Here is a 19,005-nt window from a genome sequence, read left to right as displayed (position 1 = left end):
CTAAATTGAAGTAGCTGACTTCATTTACCTTGAAATGTATATTTTATGACATTATGTAAGTAGATTGAAAGGGCATTGCAGTTTTAACAATTTGAAGGCTAAAGCATGTTTAAGACGAAACTTGAATATTTATTGTATATTGCACTTAAAGTATATAGAACATTAAAATGTATTGATTAAATTTGTAAAAGGCATTATAAAAATGACAGGTAGTATAAAAGATGTATGCCTTTTAAAATCAAATTGATAGTGTATGCTATCTCTTCTGTGGTCACAAGTGTAATTTTTTTCCTGTTTTACATGGTAATTTGAGAAATCTCTAATTTCCCATTAGGAAATGATTGAGCCTGGGATTTTAAAAAACAGAAATTTCCCATAAGGGGAAGAGCAAGATGTTTCATATACTCTTTTGTCTATGAAATTGTTCCTAAAGTCTCATTTTTTGAGGTATTAGGAAGGAGCAGAGTATAAGGATCCTTCCATTCTAATATGCAATTTTAATATTTCTGAAAAGAAAGAGTCTTGACTAGTACAAATATGTAATTTTTCAAGGCATTTATTTGTCAGGAGAGATTTTCTCTTCTTTTCATAATGTTTAAAACATCTCTCTGCTTGCAGTTTAAGACATGAGGGTAGAGATTAGACTCTGCCAAGACAATTAATCCTATCCCAGGATTTTAAAAAATATATCCCATTGAGGAATTAAGAAGACAAATACTAGTATCCTAAGTATTGAAAAGCCCAAGAGTCTCTTTACAGAGTCAATGCTTATTCTCCAGCCTACATCTTGAGTGGGACTATTTTTCTTTCCACGGCCTTGAATTTCTTCTTTCTTAAATAAACAGAAAATGTTTACTCCTTAAAAACAACTTTTTGCGGATCTATTTCCTCTCACAGTTAAAATATAGCTTCACCTGTTTTGCTATGACCATTGGTTGATCATTCTGTGACTGGGGTTCCACAAAGAAAAATGGGGATAAGCTATACTAAATCTATTTAGAGTCTATAAAAACACTGCAAGACTCAAGGACCAGCGGAGTTCTGAGAAACAGGTCAAGTGTAATCATTATGGGTTTTACTAATGTTCTGGAACCTTTTATAATAAAAATGCTGAGTGGGTTACAAATACAGAGGAAAGATTCGGCTTTACTTCCTATGTTGCAACCCAATCAATTAAGCAAATAATTTTTGAGTTTCTTGTTGTCCCAGTGGTCACACACCAATATTACTCTCCAGTACCTTTCAAGGCATATTATCTTCCCAGAATTAAGGTACAGGGTACTATGAGGATTATGAAAGATTTTCTCCATCATCAGGTCCTACCCTTTTTATCCAATATACTCTCCCTTCACATCTGAAGAGCTGCTCTCTCTTCTGGTTTAGCTGGTCCTCCCTGGCCCAGAAGAAAAACACTGGGCTCTTTTCTATCTCCACACCTTCACTCCTTTTGCCTTTCCTTTATTGGGAATGCTGGCATCAATTTGTGCCCATTTACAATGACTTCCCATCCTCTAGAGCCTGGTAACAAAGGTGGTGCAGGTGGTGGTAGAGTAATGATAAAGATAACTGTTGTTTTTTGAAAGTGGAACATTAACTCATTCAGTCTTCCCAAAGAGGTTCTTAAGGTACTGTCTGTATCACCATTTGGCAGATGAGGAAACCAAGGCTTAAGGAGGTCAGCCAACTTTCTCTGAGTTCATGCAACTGACAATTGGCTCAGCAGGGATTCAACCTCAGGCCTGTTAGACATCAGAGCCTGAGCTCTTGAGAATTACATTATTCTACCAGAACTAATTCCACTTTCACTGATAGCCCAGCTCAAAATCTCTCTCATTCCTCCAAAAAATAGTGCTGACTGTGCCACACAGAACAGCACAGAAGTAGATGCTGTGGGGTCGCTCTGCTCTGATTTTAAGCGTGTTAGTCTTCACTCTCCATAACTAGACCGTAGGCCCTTGAGGCCATGGATATGTCTTAATCTCCTTCTCTAAGCCCCAAGCCCAATGTTTAGCAAACCACAGGCCCTGAGAAATTCTTGTTGAAGAGTTTAAGACAGTTACTGATTTTAAAAAGGGCATGCTTAATTTATATGATGAAATGACAAAGTCATATATTTGGCATGGTTTATAAAAGCAGAAGACTTAACTTTGGTGTTATATTTGGCTCCAGATTTTTTAATCCAATATATAAATTCCCAAAGGTCAAGATTTGATAACTGTGGGGGTTTTTTATGCCACTTTCTTTTTTTAAATGAATCTCTCTCTCACTCCTGCTGGCTTGTGCTTACATTTTAATTTTGTGATTAATATAATGAATCATGTCAGGTACAGACATTATCTCAAGTTATAAGCTGCTAGCAACATGAAGTTGGCCTTGATGTACATCAGCCTTTTATTAACTGTACTCTTAGGTCCTTAGAAATACTTAGGTACTTGCACACTCTTGGGAACCAGGCATACCGTATCTGATACGCAGCCATGTCTAATTCATCTTTCTTTCTGTTTCATGACAGTAAAATCCCTGAGGATTGTTCACCTTCTATGAGAACCTTCTCTTCAGTGTCTGACCTCAAAGATGTAGCTAATAAGCTCAGACTCACTGGCCACATCTAGCCTTCCAGGGTGAATGGGAGGCTGTCTAACTGTGTAATACTGAGTCCATTTATAAACCCAATTTAATGTTTTGACTAATTCAAACCCAGATGAGCAGGGGAGATGGCCAGAACTTACTTTCATTCAGAGCACATATACGCCAACTCATAAAGCCAGATGGATACCCATTTAACACCACAACATTAATTTCAAATTTCAGAATCAGATTTTGAGACTCTGGGAACTCCCTCACAGAATTAAGGCCCAGGGATGCTTCAGCAATTTGAGAGGACAATCTGTGCTTGGCTTTATGTTCCCTTGAATGGGAAATAATGTTTTGTGGGATGTGGGAGGGAACAGAAGCTAAACTGCAAGCCTCAATGATCAAAGTCAAGTGGACTTGGGTGATTCCGGAGAAAGAAGTACAATACTTTTCTGTCACTGCACATTTCCCTGACACCCATTTATCACCAATCTATTCTGCCTTATCAGAGGATTCAATATGGAACTGGCTCAAATATCACCAAAATAAAATGAAGTAGAGAAGCAAAGTCACTCCTGATTTAGAAGTTATAAGCCTCTATCAGTGAAATCAGTATTGATTTCATTCACCTCCTCACTCCAGAATTTGCTATAGGGTCCATATTTTGAACATTATATTCATCTCACTAGCCTTTAAGTTCTAGCTCCTTCTCCACTTGCTTCTGAAAGTCTGGGTGACACTACTAATTGGAAAACCCGAAAGCTGAAAAATTGATTGGAAGTTTCTTGCAGCCCATTTCCCGCAGAGCTGGATATACAAAGCAATAAATACTAGTTGTACCGAGAGGGATTTCTGTGGAGGTTAGTTTTATATCCCAACTTCCTTTGTGTTTATTCAGCCAAATGGAAAATTCCACAATGGTAGACTCTGCATTCTAAAAAATCATATAATGAGGGCAGTGAGGGAAGGAGTAAAACAAACCAAAATAATACTTGAGCCCTGTTTAGTTTCCAATCCTCTGAGACATTCTTAAAATTTTTCATTTTTCTGGTAATATGAACTTCTCGAAATAGAGCTTACCGCAGATCATTAGAAACCTTTAGTGTCACACTTTAAACACTCTTTACTCAGACGCCCTATGACTGAGAAGAGTCACTTACATTTAGCACGGCTATAATTAAACATGTTTCTGTTGAAAGGGGCATTTCTCATTATGGCTAAGGACCACTTTAGAGTAAATTGAAACGGAAAGGAGGAGCATAGATGAGGTGTAGGTAGCAAGTGGTTATTTCTAGGGAGGCATAAAATGCCAAATGTGTAACAATTATTCTTTATAACCCTGCATTCTAAAGACTTCATAGTACTTTATCACATAAGAAGCTTCAGCTGATGCTCACTGAATGTTCTAGCACACACTCATTGCCCATAGTCTTTAAAGAAAAATAAAATTCAAACCACAATCAAAATCTGCAGAAATTGCCAGAACAAAGGAATTAAATATGTTGAAAGGGTCTACTGCTATTAATACAAGAGGCATTGAAAGCATTCTAGTCTAGTACAAAGAAAATGCAGGGGGACTTCCGAATCTCCTCTAATTTTAAAGTTGATTTTACGTTCAGATTAGTTGAGAGCCCTCCTACTTCTCAAACGTATTATGTATCATCGTATCGCATGGCTGGAAGCACACCAGAAAGCTTTGCCTTTGTTACCAACATGGTATAGAAGACTTCTGAATCACATGAAATTAAAGTAGGTTGTAAGCTAACACAGCTATATCAACGTAAGACATACTAACTTACATGATTGACTTTTACAGTGGAAAGAAAAAGGCTGTTTTCAAGCAGCTGTTATTGCCTCAATGGAAAAAAAAAATCAATGAAAGTGAAATGAACAAGAGATTTTGTCTGAGTTGCAGTTAATACCACTGAAGAGCTATGGATATTAAAAGGTCAACAAATAAATTAGCCATAGTGTTATGAAATGAATGATTTGGCTTATAATTTTATTGAGTGAAAATTGTTCGCTGCCTATTAGACCAGGTAATTTTTATCTGGTGCCTCAATTACTGTTCCGTAAGCAATAATATAGTTGTAAGAGCTGTTGGTTCGATCGCATGACCTCTGAGAAGCTGGCTAGGACAGCTGACTTTACTATGATGGATAACTAAGCTTGGTCTCCACGAGGTGCCAAACCTCCCTTTCCTGCAAGGGGATCTCATAAAAGAAACATTACAGCTTGATTCATTTTACCAAAATGTTCGACTTTTCAAGTGTCAGCAGTTAAGTATAAATTGTGAAACCAGGTATTCCTGAGAAGAGTTATGACAATGGCTTTCCCCCTCCTTTTGGTCTCCTGGCATTCTCTTCTAAATGGTGTCATGGTAATTGGTGAATGGGAGCCTGGGGTGCTTCCCGCCACAAATACAGTGAAAAATGGTGTCTGCACCCTTGTGAATATGACCTGCTTGGAGGTACAGAGCTGAACTTGGTAACCTCTGGCCGGCTCTTCTTATTCCAATTCATTGTACTGGTTTAAGACCGACGCTCTGGGTTAGGTCCTGCTGAGTGGCCTTGGAAATCGACTTTCTGATCAGGATAAAAGTCTCTGCTTAAAGAGAAGGCCATGGACAGAGGTGCCTTTTTCAGGGGTAGATTGTAAAGTCAGCACATGAAACAAAAACTGCCTAGAGTCAAAATTACCCTTGAAAATCTTTTAAGTTACCAAGGCCTGGGCTCTTAGAAACACAAAAGTCAAAAATTAACTACTTCTGTTTCTCTTTGCCTTTTGACCGTGCCTTCTCTTTCCCTAGGTCAAAGGAGAATAAATATCTAATTTGAAGTAAAAGGACCACTGAGTAAACAAAGAGATTTATTGTCATATGTATATGTCTTTGTATGTGTGTTTGGTGTGTGTGTATACAAATGTATGTGTATATTTATGTTTTTGGACAAGCACATATAGTTAAACTCGAGTAAGTGATATGTGCATGCTGGAACTATGTTGTACTTTAAGGCTATCCAAGGGAGGCAAAAATATAGTTTTCTTTTGCTTCTTAAATTGTTAACATCATCAGTTATGACACGGACCTCTAGATGAACAGTATCTGTAAATGATGATTCCCAAGCTTTACAGATGGTCCTGAGTAGAACTGCAATTAAAATCCATTGCCTCGAGACTGCTGGGGCTTGGTTCTTATTACTCCAATGCTTAATTGAAGTGTTACTCAAGGCTGAAAATAGTGAGCAAGGCTGGAGATCTCCTAGCACCTTTGTTTCTAAGGGTTTTATTCTCTAAGAGCAGGATGTTGGATGGTCAGTAGGCAGAAATGAATGAGCCCCTTGTTTCTCCTGTGACTTCTTCAACTAATGAGTAATTATATTCAACGAGCAGAGTGTGATATGAAGTAGGTTAAACTTAGTCCCCCTCATCAAGCGCTCAGTGCTAAAAAAGAACTTGAAAGAGGTTCCAGAATTCATTTACTGGAGTAGCTGTTATCACCAGTCCCTATGACAATGACTTTGCAGCTACAGAAAGAGAAGGAGAATTACCCCCCCGCTTTGTTGGTGCGTATTTTTAACGCATGCTGCCACTTTCGCCTGGCTCAGCCAGTTGTTAGCTAACTTCAGTCTATGCTTCCACTCACTCATCACTGCCAAGCTTGAGGATTTTTTAGGATTGGTTTGCAAAATTGCCTTTTTTCTTAAAATTCCTTTTTCTTAATTTTAGGAGGCAGTACTTAGGGATACTGGCTGTGGAGTCCAATAGAGTTGGCTCAAATCGGTGTTCTGCCACTTATTAGCATTGTAAACACAAGTCTCCATTTCCTCATCTGTAAAGCAGGGTTAACGCTCCCACCTGGCTCAGCAGACATATAGCCAGCAATAATATTGATAACCCTCACTTAGTTTCCAGAAAACTTTGGCAAATTATATGCATTCTTAGAGTCAATGTGTATTACGTGCCTTGAGTGCTGTTTGAGATGGAATCCTATTTGCAAAACACTGTGAAAGATTCAGAACGGGCTAATGGTGAGGAAGTCTGGTGAGGCAGAAAACCTCCATTTACCAGCCGCATAAGCTTGAGCAGTTACTTGTCCTCTCTGAGCCTCAGTTTCCTTGTCTCTAAAATGGGCATGATACAATAATGACAAACAGAATAACTTACCGCAAAATAAGTCAGTTAAAGATAAAATAAATCATGTAAAGAAGTGAGAATTGTAACTTTTATGGGAGTCATGGGTTTTTAAAACAAAACTACAATCTCCTTCCCCAGAAAGATGCTATGTGAATGCATGTGTGCATGCATATTCACAACACACACATACACAAACACAGCTGATTCTATCCGCGATTTCAGGGGTGTACAGATCTAGGCTAAACTCCCCTGGTAAAAGAAGCATAAGCAGTAGGGGACACCAAGCCTCTAAAACTGAGTATATTATCAAAATGGGGAAGTGGAATTTGCCTGTAAATTTTCTGGCAGATACAGTGGAGAGAGGAGGGAAATGTCCTGCATTCCACAGTTTGTGTTTTTGACAAGAGAATGCAGAGACAAAATGTTTCTTGGAATCAAACTCCAGCGTGCTTTTTCTAAGAGTTGAATATACTACATGATCTTCTTTTGTTTCTGTATTTTTGTTTGAGTACAGTGACTTTGGTTTCTGGATATAATGTGAATAGTTTCCTCAAATTAAAAAAAATAAATGAATGAATAAGATGAGAGAGTGGCCAGTGTCACAGTGTGGAAGATAAAGATGTAGAGTTTTTCTTTATCCTTTTGTGAAACCCTTAGTCATCCCCTTTTCTGCTAACAGGCAATGTGGTTATGCAAAGATTTCTTATTTGTGTTTTCACTGATGCAAGTGCAGGTTTTGAATTACTGATAGTCTTTGCATAAATACCAAAACAATAAAAGCATAATTAGAATACATTGTATACAGCCGACTCCAGTTTTATTTTGCCCCAGCTCTGTATTTATGATAAATCACTAAACACGAACACTCTTTAGGGAGGGTAGTTTTGGGTCTCGTCTCTCCATTGAGCAAAAACAGTGCCTGTGACTAGAGCCTGAATCTCAATTCTGCAAGTGTACAGTTGAACTGAATAATATTTGGCACAATGCAGTGCACAACCGAGCCACTAAATGGCTGATTTACTAAATTATTATTAGATGAGCCCTTGCTGTTCCAAATGAAAGTGCAGCCACTGTCTTCCTTCATGGTGCGTTCAAATTGTTCTGTGTTTAAATATTCAGCATGAGGCTAATGTGAACTGATGAACTGAGACTATAAACATTCACTTTCAATACAGATAGAGCGACAGAGATGCAACATATCATATGGCCTGCAGAGGTGAAAATGATTTATATTTAAGGATGCTGCTGCCTACTTCCATTACTTTAAGGTACTCTTAATTAGCATGGTGTTGGAAATGACTAATTCCCATGTGCAGGAAGAGCGGGCTCATGGAAGCTGAGATTTTTTTCTCATGCCAATGCAGGAGAAGCTACCATGAGGATTTGCTGTCTGTGTAGTTCAGAACCTTGAGTTTTATTCACGGCAGGCTTCACTACACCAGCAGAGCAACGTGTCTGCTGGAAGCACTCTGGTTTTTGACATTCAATGTTTTTTCTAGACCCACCCAAAAGGTCTGTAATCCATCCTTGCTACCATCCATCCCTCTGCAATCCGTTACAATCCTTATCTACTACAGGGCCATCCTGGCACCTCACCCCCATCTCACCAGCTTCTTTACTGACACCTGCTGGAATGAAGAACAACCCTTTGCTCCTTGGACAGATATAACCCCTCCTCCTCCTCCCCTTTGAGGGCAGTTATAGGCAAGCACTTAAAATACCGTGATCACTTACAGTAGATTAGAATTTTTTATTGGTGCCGTGTTGCCATAACAACAAGAAGACAGCAGATGACTTAAGCTAAGCTTGCAAAGCAAAAGGCTGCTCATCTGGCAGTTAAAATGAATACAGTTCATTTCACAAGTTTCCCATATGGACTCTTAGTGTATGGTAATGAGGAGACCATATGGTGAGAGAAAATGCACTGAGAACAATTGGGTTCCACTGGCTGAGTGGGAAGTTGGGAGCGAAAACCCGGGTGAGAGATTCTGGTGTGCGTGCTCTCTGGGTTCAAGGTTTGGTTGAGGTTTGTTTGGGTTTTTGTTTGGGATGGTTGTTTTCCACAGGGGTTTCGCATTTCTTAATCCATTCCTTAATATGTCGACTGTGTGAAATGACAAACATCTTGCAAATTTTGCAATATCATTCATCACAAACTGTCAGCAGTGTTTGCAAATCTGACTTGCAAGATCTTTTAAATGTGTTGTTCTTAAAAGGCAACAGTACTAAGTTTTTAGACAAAGTGCAGGAAAATTTAAGCACTTCTGACAAGCAGAAACATTAACAGTAATCATTTTTAAAACACTCGCATCTTTTGCCTGCATGTTTAGCTGTAAATAATGCTAGAATGTATAAAAGCTTTAAAGTAAAAATGTAATAAATACTTTTTATTATGTTTCATAAAGGATAAAAAAACGCTGTGAGCCATGTATATGCGTTATCCAGATATGCGAATGGATAGAGATGGATAGAGAGTTCCCACCCTCCTTACTACTAACCAGATTGCAAACCTGGGAGGACAGCTTGAAAAAGGCTCTAAAGTCAATTCTGTACTATACATGCTTCATAAAAGATGAATATAAATGCATTAGTTAGACACGGTGAGCTAAATTAGAAGGTCAGGCAGGGCTGGGAGGGCTGAAAAATCACACAACCAATGAGTGTAATTACTCTTTTCTAAGTCTATTAAGTGGTGTTGTTCTATCAAGGCTCAGGGGTATAGGACATGAGGAACAAGATAAAGTAATGTGTATTTATTACTCCCACTGGATCAATTTACCAGATATTTTCAGCTCCATAAAGCAAAATACACAAATGCTGCCTTTGTTACTTTTCTCAAACTGCTTTATTTTCTCTAAAAGAGGGACTGGCTCTTGGAGAAAAAAAAACAAACAAACATGTTTGCCCTATGGAGGTCCCCATGCCAACCTATCTCAGTGGGGAAATGAGAGAAAGCTGGCGAGAGGTTAAGTAGGATGGAGGTGAGGTGTAGGCAAGGGACAGGAGAGAGAAGCGAATCACCTCCAGACAGAATTATTTGGGTTTGTGGATCTAGGGGAAAAGTCGGAACTCAATGCAGTGATGATAGTGAGGTTTTTGAACCAGAGGACCTGGGTTCAAATCTTAATTTTCCCACTTGCCAGCTGAGAAGCTGTAGCACGCCACAGCCCTCTGGGAACTCTGACTCTCGTGAAATGGGGAGGACCACCTTGCAGGGATTAGTAGCCCCATTCACTACTGAAGCCTTGCCATACGCCAGAGACCTCTGTGTAAAGATCTCACTAACGCCCAACAGCAACACAGTGGGGCAAGCTGTATCACCAAGGAGAAAACAGAGGACGGGGAGGTTGAGTCACTGCACCAAGCAGTAGATCCGGTTTTCACAATTTATGTCTGTTTGGCATGAGAACCCATTCTCTTGGTCTCTGTGCTCTTCAAAAACCTCGATAAAGCCACACGGGGCACACAGTGGGCATGAAGTAAATGTTACTGCTTCCAGGGATTGACAGCTAACACACAGAGGGCTCAGCTCAGGGTCGGCTCTCACTGCCCTTGCGCTCAACCGCACTGACCACTCACGAAGACAACCAACAAACTAGAGGGGGTGGAGACACCTCCGGCCTTCCAAACAGACAGAGCTTCTTGCTCAATGATTATGGATTGCACCAAGAATTTCAGCATCTCAGAGCTTTTGATTGAACACAGGCCCCATCCCCCTCACCTCTATATTATAGGAAAAGTCAACCTTCACCCCAAAGTCAGTCACATGTTCCTTTCTCTCCCTCCAGGATCCAGAGAGGAAGGCAAGTCTGTATGAAACAGAATAGAATGCTGTGATTTAAAAACTTTAGCCTGCCCTTCTCCACGTGCATATGAAAAAGGAAGGCCAGAAACATCTGGGGTTAGCATAATTATAGTACTTTGAATTTGTGTGTACAGCAACTATCACTAATGGTGACTTTCAGAGATAAAATAATTTACAGAGAAGGCTTCAGCTTGCTCCCGTTTTCTCAGTTGGTAAACGGGCATGATGTCTGCTTTCCCGACTTCTCTCACAAGAGGGGCTCCAATAAAACAAAGCATGTACAAGTTCTTCGAGAAAGCACAAGCCAGCATACAAAGGCATATTATTATGGAAGGCTGTCTGCTTGGTCTTTGGAGCAGTTTCATTTGACAGAATATGTGGGTGGTTGTATGAATCTAGCTTTGTCTATTCACAAACACATGGGTTTAATAAAGCACAGTTTGTTTTTTAAGGTGTGTGGTCCACGGCTCACTGAAACACTCCTGTTTGACAAACACTGACCATGATTCTAAGAAAGGCGGAGCCCATTTTTATCCCCCTAACAATGGATAGCAGGATTATAAATCCCCAAGTGCACAGGAATACCTTGTGCTGGCTCCATCCGCCACTTCCTGACCCTGCTCTTGAACTCTCGCTCCACCTTAACATTCAGAGCCAAGAGGACAGCCACTCTGATCTGAGTCACACAGAGAGCTTCCTGGGGTGGGCTCCAGCCAAAGTCCTTGCACGGTCAAGTGGCTAGATGCAAGCTGTGGAGTGTTTCCTTAACACACAAATCCATTGTGTCCTTGATTACTCTTCCCAAACCCAGGAAAAAGGGGCTGGGAATTTCACCATCAGGTCACTGGGCATGAAGCGACACGTGCCTGTGCTATTTGTTCAACATTTCTGAACGTGATGTGCAACCATAAAAATGTTTGTAAAAGTAAGTACACAAACTCAACCCTATATTCCTATTTCTCTTCTTTCTTTATGATTAAGAAAAGTACTGCCAGGCTTCTTCAGACTTCAACCATTAAAACAAGATTTCTCTTCCACTTTTCAATAAATATTTATAGAGTGGCAACTGTGGGCCAGATACTGTGCCAAGGGCACCCATGGGATTAGCCCTTATTATCCTTACGAGATCCCTATGAAGTCGGGAGGATTATTATCCCCATTTTATAGATGAAGAAACTGAGGCCCAGAAGATAAATTATATACACAACTGGTCACCAGGATTAGGATGTCTTGCTCTGTAGAGATTGGACGGATGAGCTCTCCGAAGCAAGGGTCGCACTCTAATGCAATTAGCAAACAGTCATAGCTACCTTTTGCTGACTGCTAAATAAGTCACTAAAATAACAACCTAAAGAAGTAGGAAATACTGCCATCTCCATTTGACAGAGAAGGAAGTTGAGGCACAGAGAGGTAAAGAATTTGGGGGGAGGGGGGAAGAAAGAAAGAATTTTGACCCAGATTGCATAGCTAGTAGGTGCCCTTACTCTGAGTTCTACCAGACCCAGTCTGACTCTCCAGTCCCTTTTAACAGACTCTAGAAACTTCACATGCCAGTGCAAAGCAAAGACAGTCCCCAAATGGAAACAATGGGAAGAATCTGGCATTGCACCCATGCCTTTTTTCTACCACTGAGACACCCAAGGCACTGACCATTGGGTGGACACATGTTGTTTATATTGCTGTGCTGTAAAATTACCAATTATTGTCCCACAGGAAACGCATGGGAGCTAAGTTCCTGCCAGACAGAGGAACCTAAAGGTAACTCTCTCCACCTCACAGCTATGCTAGGGAAGAAGAGAGCCGTTCACTATTATTATTAGATTATTTCATTGCTCACCAAGAATAAGTAAGTCAGGGTGAAAGGGAAGGATGAGTAAGACGGAGGCCCGTTTCAAAGTCAAGGGTATGAACAGACTGACACATTATACGATTTCTTCCTCAGATGAAATGTTTTCTAGAAGTTTTTACCAAGGTGAATAAAATTCAGGGGAAGTAAGGCTGTTCTGGGAAGCTGAAGGTTGAGACTGAAGGCTGTGTGGTTCTTCCCCCGAGGTCTCGGTAGAGGATGGATGCTTTCTTGCCACGGCCCTTGCCTTCCTGGAGCAGATAGCACCCCCTCCCCGACCCCACCAGCCCCCACGTCTGTACATGAATTTGTGGGCCAGCTTTCTCCTGGACGAAGCCTGTTCTGACGGGCGGCTTTGCCTCCCAGTGCAGCAGGTACACAGGTAGGATTTGATTTGATGGGATGATGATCCCCCAAAGAAGTTCGCCGAGCTAGGGAGGATGCCAACTTCACTTTTCTAAGTGTTTTATGAAGAGAGACAGATCCAGAAGTGACATATCTCTAGACTTACCGTGGCAAGGAGAGGTCCTCTCATCTACTCATTCAATTTATAATAGTTTTCACTTGCATAGTAAATGAAATTCCATTTTGCTGTCAGTAAACAGTGAGTGGTAGTTCTACTAACTCTGTACTTTGAACTTATTTAGCATTTAACTGTTCTCTCCTCTGCGTCCTTACGGAACTTGGTTTGCACTTTTGTTAAATGTATCCATTACCTTCTGTTATGATTAGTTGTCTGTGTTGTGTAAGGTGATCTCTCCCACAGAGGGCCCAAGTTCCTGGGTTCAGAGATAGGAATACTCCCAACATTGACAACAAGTACAGAACAGTAGTCAATAAATGTGAATTTCCTTCTTTCTGCATTGGCAATTAATGGCACATTGGTGTGTGACATATTATTACTCTGTCTTGAATTTTTGTTTAATTCCTCACATTTGTGCCTTATTTCCCAATTAGGTGGGATGCCTCTGGAGGTAAGAAGCTCTGTCTTATTTGCCCAGTTGCGAGATTTACCAATGTTCTTTTTGAGCTCTAGCTTCACCAGGGATAAGTACGGATCCTCATCTAGGTAGAAAAGCAGTGTTCTTTTCCCTCCTGAGAACTGGTATGATGTAGTGATTAATAACATGGACTTTGGAGCCAGGCTGTATAGGTTTGAAGCTCAGTTTAGCAATTTACATGCTGTGTGACCTTGGGCAAATGATTTAAGCTCTCTTTGCTTGATTATTTTCTTCTCTAAAATGGAGGTGGTAATAGTACAAACCTGAGAGGGCTTTCGAGAGGAATAAATGACATAGTGTATGTAAAAATAAGTACATCACTTGGCACATAAGTGCTTGCTCCTTTTATTACTGCTTACCTTATAGTACCAAACACACAAAGCACAAGAATATTGAGTTGCTTATCTATGAACTAATTTTTATCAGTGGCAAAGTTTTCTGCCAATCACCCAAGCCCAAGTTTCCAGAGACCACAACCCAAAGAGGAGGTATCCTGACCTTTGGCAAACGCTCAGGGTCGCCAGGGTGCCGAGGAATGACCTTCTGTAACCTCTGGAAACCATAATCGATGGTGGGTTCGTTGAGCGCTGCAATGAAGAAGGCACACAATTAGAACAATGTCAGGAAATAAAATAGAACACGCTTTGCAACACCGATGGTGTGGAAATAACTTGGAAATCCAAAATTTAATTGATGCTTTTGAATTAGACCATAAAATGATCTGACGAATGATCCCTTTGCTGAACGTTCCCACCATCTACTTCTGCTATCTACCATGATGGGCAGTGGCTCGCTCAAAAGAACATTAGTAGCAGGTCTTGAACTCTGTTCTTTTGGTCAAACTCTATATTCCTTACATTAATGAAAATAGAAAATAAAATGGTGTTTGATGTGAGGTTTGAGGATTCACTTTAGTCAGATGCCAGGTCAAAATGCTCAGGGGCTTGCCTGAGGGTATCTACAGATTATAAACAGCAGGAGAATTAAAAGCACTTGCTTAATGAAAAATCTCTAATGAACCTCAGGAGATACAGTATCTCAGCACCTTCTGTGGCAATTAAGCCTGCAAGAGTGTGGTGCGGGCAGGGGAGGCTGGATCTTGCCGGCACAGAAAGCCTATCCTACCCTAGATAGAGCCTGCAGAGAGATGGGTATTGAAAACGCCCTTAGACAACACCCTCACATCTAAAATGGCAGACTGATTCCCACCATCAACATTATTTCAGGAAAGAGACCAGCCTCTGTGGAGAACTAGCTTAGAGCAGCTGGGTCTCCAAGAAGTCTTAAAAAGTCTAAAAGAAGAGCAAACCTGTAATAATATTTGGAGACAATGGGCCTTGTTGTACCCACTGTCTACACCCTTTCCAAAGCATCCTTAAATTAAACATGATGCAAAATGGACGACTGTTCTATCATTTTCAAAATTCTTCCTCAGGATATGAAACATCTTCAGCCTTCCTCACCTGACTAGGAAAGGTGGCAGCTCCATCCTCTACCCATATCCCCCACATCCTCTAAGTAATGGGTGGGTGGGTGGGTTTTGTTCTTCTTTTCTTTTTTAGTGTAACCAAAGTATTCAACCACATATTTTCTCTCATACTGAATAAAAAGACAGTCTTTGTAGTTCTGACATTTAGCTATACATTAGAAAACAAGTTGCCACATGCTTTACTTACAATGCATTTCCATTAACCTAAATTCTAAAAGTAAGATCCATACTACTACTAACTTTAAAAAACTGTATTAAATTCAAATAGGTCCCAAGGCTAATGGAAGCAATTTGTATACCAACCCAAACTGACTGGCCCACTTTTCAAAATACAGGTATGATAATCTTGTGGTTTTAAAAGGACATTTAAATTGAAAGACTGTGAATTTAGTACATAATTATACCAATAGAACCCTTTAACTTGTCAACTTGTAAATCTAAAAGGCTATCAATCATTTCTAAAGAGGAAATAAACCTTAAAATTCCTTGATTGACAGTGCTTACTTTTTATGTAAGAAAAAAAGGAAAAAAAAAAAAAAGGCTGCGTAAAGTGGCCAGAAATCCATTTACAAAAGTACATTGTTTTACATAGGTGAGTAAAAAGCCAATAATTACACTTCCCAAAGACACATAAATCAGAGTAAGTACTTTTTCCTCACTTGTATATTTTAAGTTGGAGTGAACTTCAGGTAACTTTTTATTAAAAAGATTTTTCCCCAAATGCAATGCTTATTGAAGTTGTTAATAGAGTAGCGTTTTCATTTAAGAGAATGTAATCATTTTTGCAAGTATGAGATTTAGGTATTTCTCTCTCTTCCCCCATTCTAAACAGTAAACTTTCAACCTGCCTCTTGTGGAAATTAACCAAAATTATCCCCAGGTGCACCAAATCTCTCTATCAATACCAGCACAGGAATTAAGGCACAATATTTATTATTCCTCCCATTTTATGAATTACTTTCTAAGCCCTTGAGAAGAATCCTTTTTTCAAATTAGACGTCTAGAGAAAAAGCCATAGAACCCTTTATGCGGGGAAGCTGTTACTCGTAAAATCCACGGTATTTAATCAAGAAATGCATGAGAGTGACGGGAATAAGCACCTAGGTTTACGTTATATATCACATTCATCTCCCACTCATAATACTAATTGCCAACAAAGATGTTTAGCCATAAAAATAGCTTTAGACAATTAAATGTATCATTTTAATATCTGAAGACATAATTCAGGATCCTGAAAATTCTAATTCTTGGTTTTATTTTTCAGGCTAAGCCACCAATAAAACTTGAATTGTTGACCCACCCCTTCAGTTGTTTGCATAATAAATTAATTCCTACTGTGTCAAGAAACCAGCAGTTGTTAATTGAACGACTGTCTGATGTATTGGGGGGAGGATGTGTTTCTCTGGCCATACGGACAACTCACAGCAGAATGAGTGACACTTAATATCTGCAATTAAAAGAACTGATTCAAATATCATATGGAACTAATAGCTAAGGAGCTGACGAGAAGTCATTCTGTTGCCACAAAGAGTAATTGAATTAGATATAGTAAACTCATTATTCAAAGAAAAATAAGCATCTACTCTATGGAAGTACACTATGTGGGAGGAAATATTTCAGACTTAAGACAAAGGCCTTTAATTTATTTCCCATGCCTTTATGATTTGCTCTACGCTCATATTTTCAAATCTATTAACCTGACCTCAATTTATGTACTGAATATTACAATGGCGTCGTCCAGTGCTGTAGATGCAGATAACAACTAAAGATATGCAAGACAAAGCTTGTGGTATTAAATTTGAAGGTGCCTGATGATTTCTCTGATTGCACTGATTAGGGAAAAAATTAAGCCAATTACTGAGTGAGAGGGGCCATAAAGAGTGTTACTTTAAAAGAATAACAACCTGGAAGATGAAATGTCTAGGGAGGAAGATGGTTAAATTATCTCACTCTCATCGAATGGAATATGATGCAGTCCTCAAAAGCAATGGAATACAAAAGAAAAAAATCTTTACTGAAATAATATATATTGAGGTTAAAAAGCAGAATACAGGAACATGCATACCATACGATTATTATTTTTTTTTTGAGGAAGATTAGCCCTGAGCTAACATCTGCTGCCAATCCTCCTCTTTTTGCTGAGGAAGACTGGCCTCGAGCTAAGATCCGTGCTCATCTTCCTCTAGTTTATATATGGGACGCCTACCACAGCATGGCTTGACAAGCCGTGTCATGTCTGCACCAGGGATCCGAACCGATGAAACCCAGACCGCTGAAGTGGAACATGTGCACTTAACCGCTGCACCACTGGGCCGGCCCCTGATTACTTTTTTTTAAATGAACGTACAGAAAACGTTTCTGTGTATAAACTGCCTAACAGTAGTCATTTCTAAGAAGTGAGTCTTGAAGTGCTTTTCTTCCTTCTCTTGTGCTGTGCATTGTCTAAATTTTCCACAATGAATATATATTACTTTTATAATCAGAGAAAAAGGTTAAGAGCAAGAGATTGTGGCTGAGATGCAATTTGACCTGCTTGTATAAAGTAATGACATAAGAAACTATGCCTTAAAAGGGGTCTGTATACTCTTTAATAACCTTGCATAGGTTATTACAGACCATAAGAAAAATAAGTAGTATACTTTTGGCCAGTTGTATAAATATGTGACTATTCATAAACTTTCTGAAAATCAACAGAGAGGGTAACAGGGAGGAATCATAAAGAATGGTATATTTATTTCATCAGTGGGGGGAGTCGTACCTTAGGGACATACATCTACTCTGCAAGAATGTAATATAAAGTTAATCCTTCAACAAAGTGACCTCATTGTATTCAAGCATAGGGCTCAGGGAGCACCAGCAGAAAGGGGACTAATCGATTTTTTTCCTCTAAAACTTGGGAAAATTCCGAGAACCTAGTAGAGAAAGAAAAGAAACTTAATTGGGCATAATTAACCACAAATAAAGAAGCATGAGCATCTTAGGTTGAAAAAAGAAAAAACAGATGAAGCCGTAAACTGCAAAGGGAATGCAATGACGAGAGCAGCTTCTGTGGTCCTGCTTCTCAAGACCTAGTCCTCTCTCTCTGAAGAGGCTTTGAGAGGGTGTCATCCGAGACCAGTTAGCGATGGTAACAAAATAAGGGAGGTTCAGACGTTTAGAAGAAATCCATAATCCCAAATAAGAAAAGCCTCGAGTTTTAAATCAGCAGAATAAAATGGGATCAATGTGGGCATTTAAAAAGTTCCACAAGATAATAAATTCTCCACGGATTCAATAATCAGTTTTAGTGCCTATCATGTGTTCAGATAGCATTTGCAGGAACTGTTTTGTGTCACAACACCATAAGCCCTCAAAAATAAACTTTCTGAAAGGTGTACATAATCCAACCCAAAAAGATAGACGAACTACTTTTGTAGAGTTGCAATGCAGCTGCGACTCTCAGGACCCGGCTTCAGGAATCTATTCTCTTGCCTCCCTCATGGTCAGATGGTGGGTCACCATCTCCACTTCTGGTTCTGACACAGCCTTCACCAGGGTCACACTGCACTTAACAGAGACACATGGATTTCAAGAGTGATCAGGCTGTTGGGGAACCACAAACATTTGAATTCAAGATGTCTTCCACTGTCTTGTTCAAACTTAGAGGCAGATACGTATTAGCTGAATAAGCCTAAGTAGGACCTTATGGAGCTGAGTACATCTACTACAGTAGGTCTGAAACTGCTCTATGAACGCATAAGAAGCAAGATCAAATGCTTCTACACAGCAGAGCAAGCTTGCAGGGCAGGCTCATCGCTGAGATTTCGGAGAGGTCCTCTCATTCACAGCTATGGTATAACACTGGAGAACAGATCCTGGTAGCAAACAAGGGATATATGCATGGGCCTGGCATTTCAGCTGCATCAAAGTCATTATTTTTCAAAAAGTAGAAGTTAATTAAATGGTTAAAAAAATCAAACCACTTAATTGGCTTTGTGTTGGGACTGCTTATAAATGACTTTGGGTTCCTTCACAATCTCATAATCTCAGACTCCCCTAAAGGAAACCAGTCACTTTCTATGCAAAACCAGTCTCTGCAGAACCCTTCTCCTTTGGGCTTCAATTGAAGCTCTGGTCAAGACAGAACAGCTTTGGTTATACAAAGCTATAATTCACA

At 39.7% G+C, this 19,005-nt stretch overlaps 1 protein-coding gene across 8 annotated transcripts in view; it reads right to left on the bottom strand.

Annotated features, from left to right (window-relative positions):
- The window catches only part of EBF1 (EBF transcription factor 1), a 380,610-nt gene that overhangs the window by 19,955 nt on the left and 341,650 nt on the right, over positions 1-19,005 (bottom strand). For all 8 annotated transcript variants that reach the window (XM_044777725.2, XM_044777723.2, XM_044777722.2 and 5 more), the window contains exon 11: positions 13,859-13,947. In XM_044777725.2, coding sequence (XP_044633660.1) covers positions 13,859-13,947 — 89 coding nt within the window. The remainder of the gene's footprint in view (positions 1-13,858; positions 13,948-19,005) is intronic.

This window comes from Equus asinus, chromosome 9 (genome assembly GCF_041296235.1).
Source record: "Equus asinus isolate D_3611 breed Donkey chromosome 9, EquAss-T2T_v2, whole genome shotgun sequence".
NCBI lineage: Eukaryota > Metazoa > Chordata > Mammalia > Perissodactyla > Equidae > Equus > Equus asinus.
The sequence above is the reverse complement of the archived record's forward strand: the minus strand, read 5'-3'. Positions and strand labels throughout refer to the sequence as shown.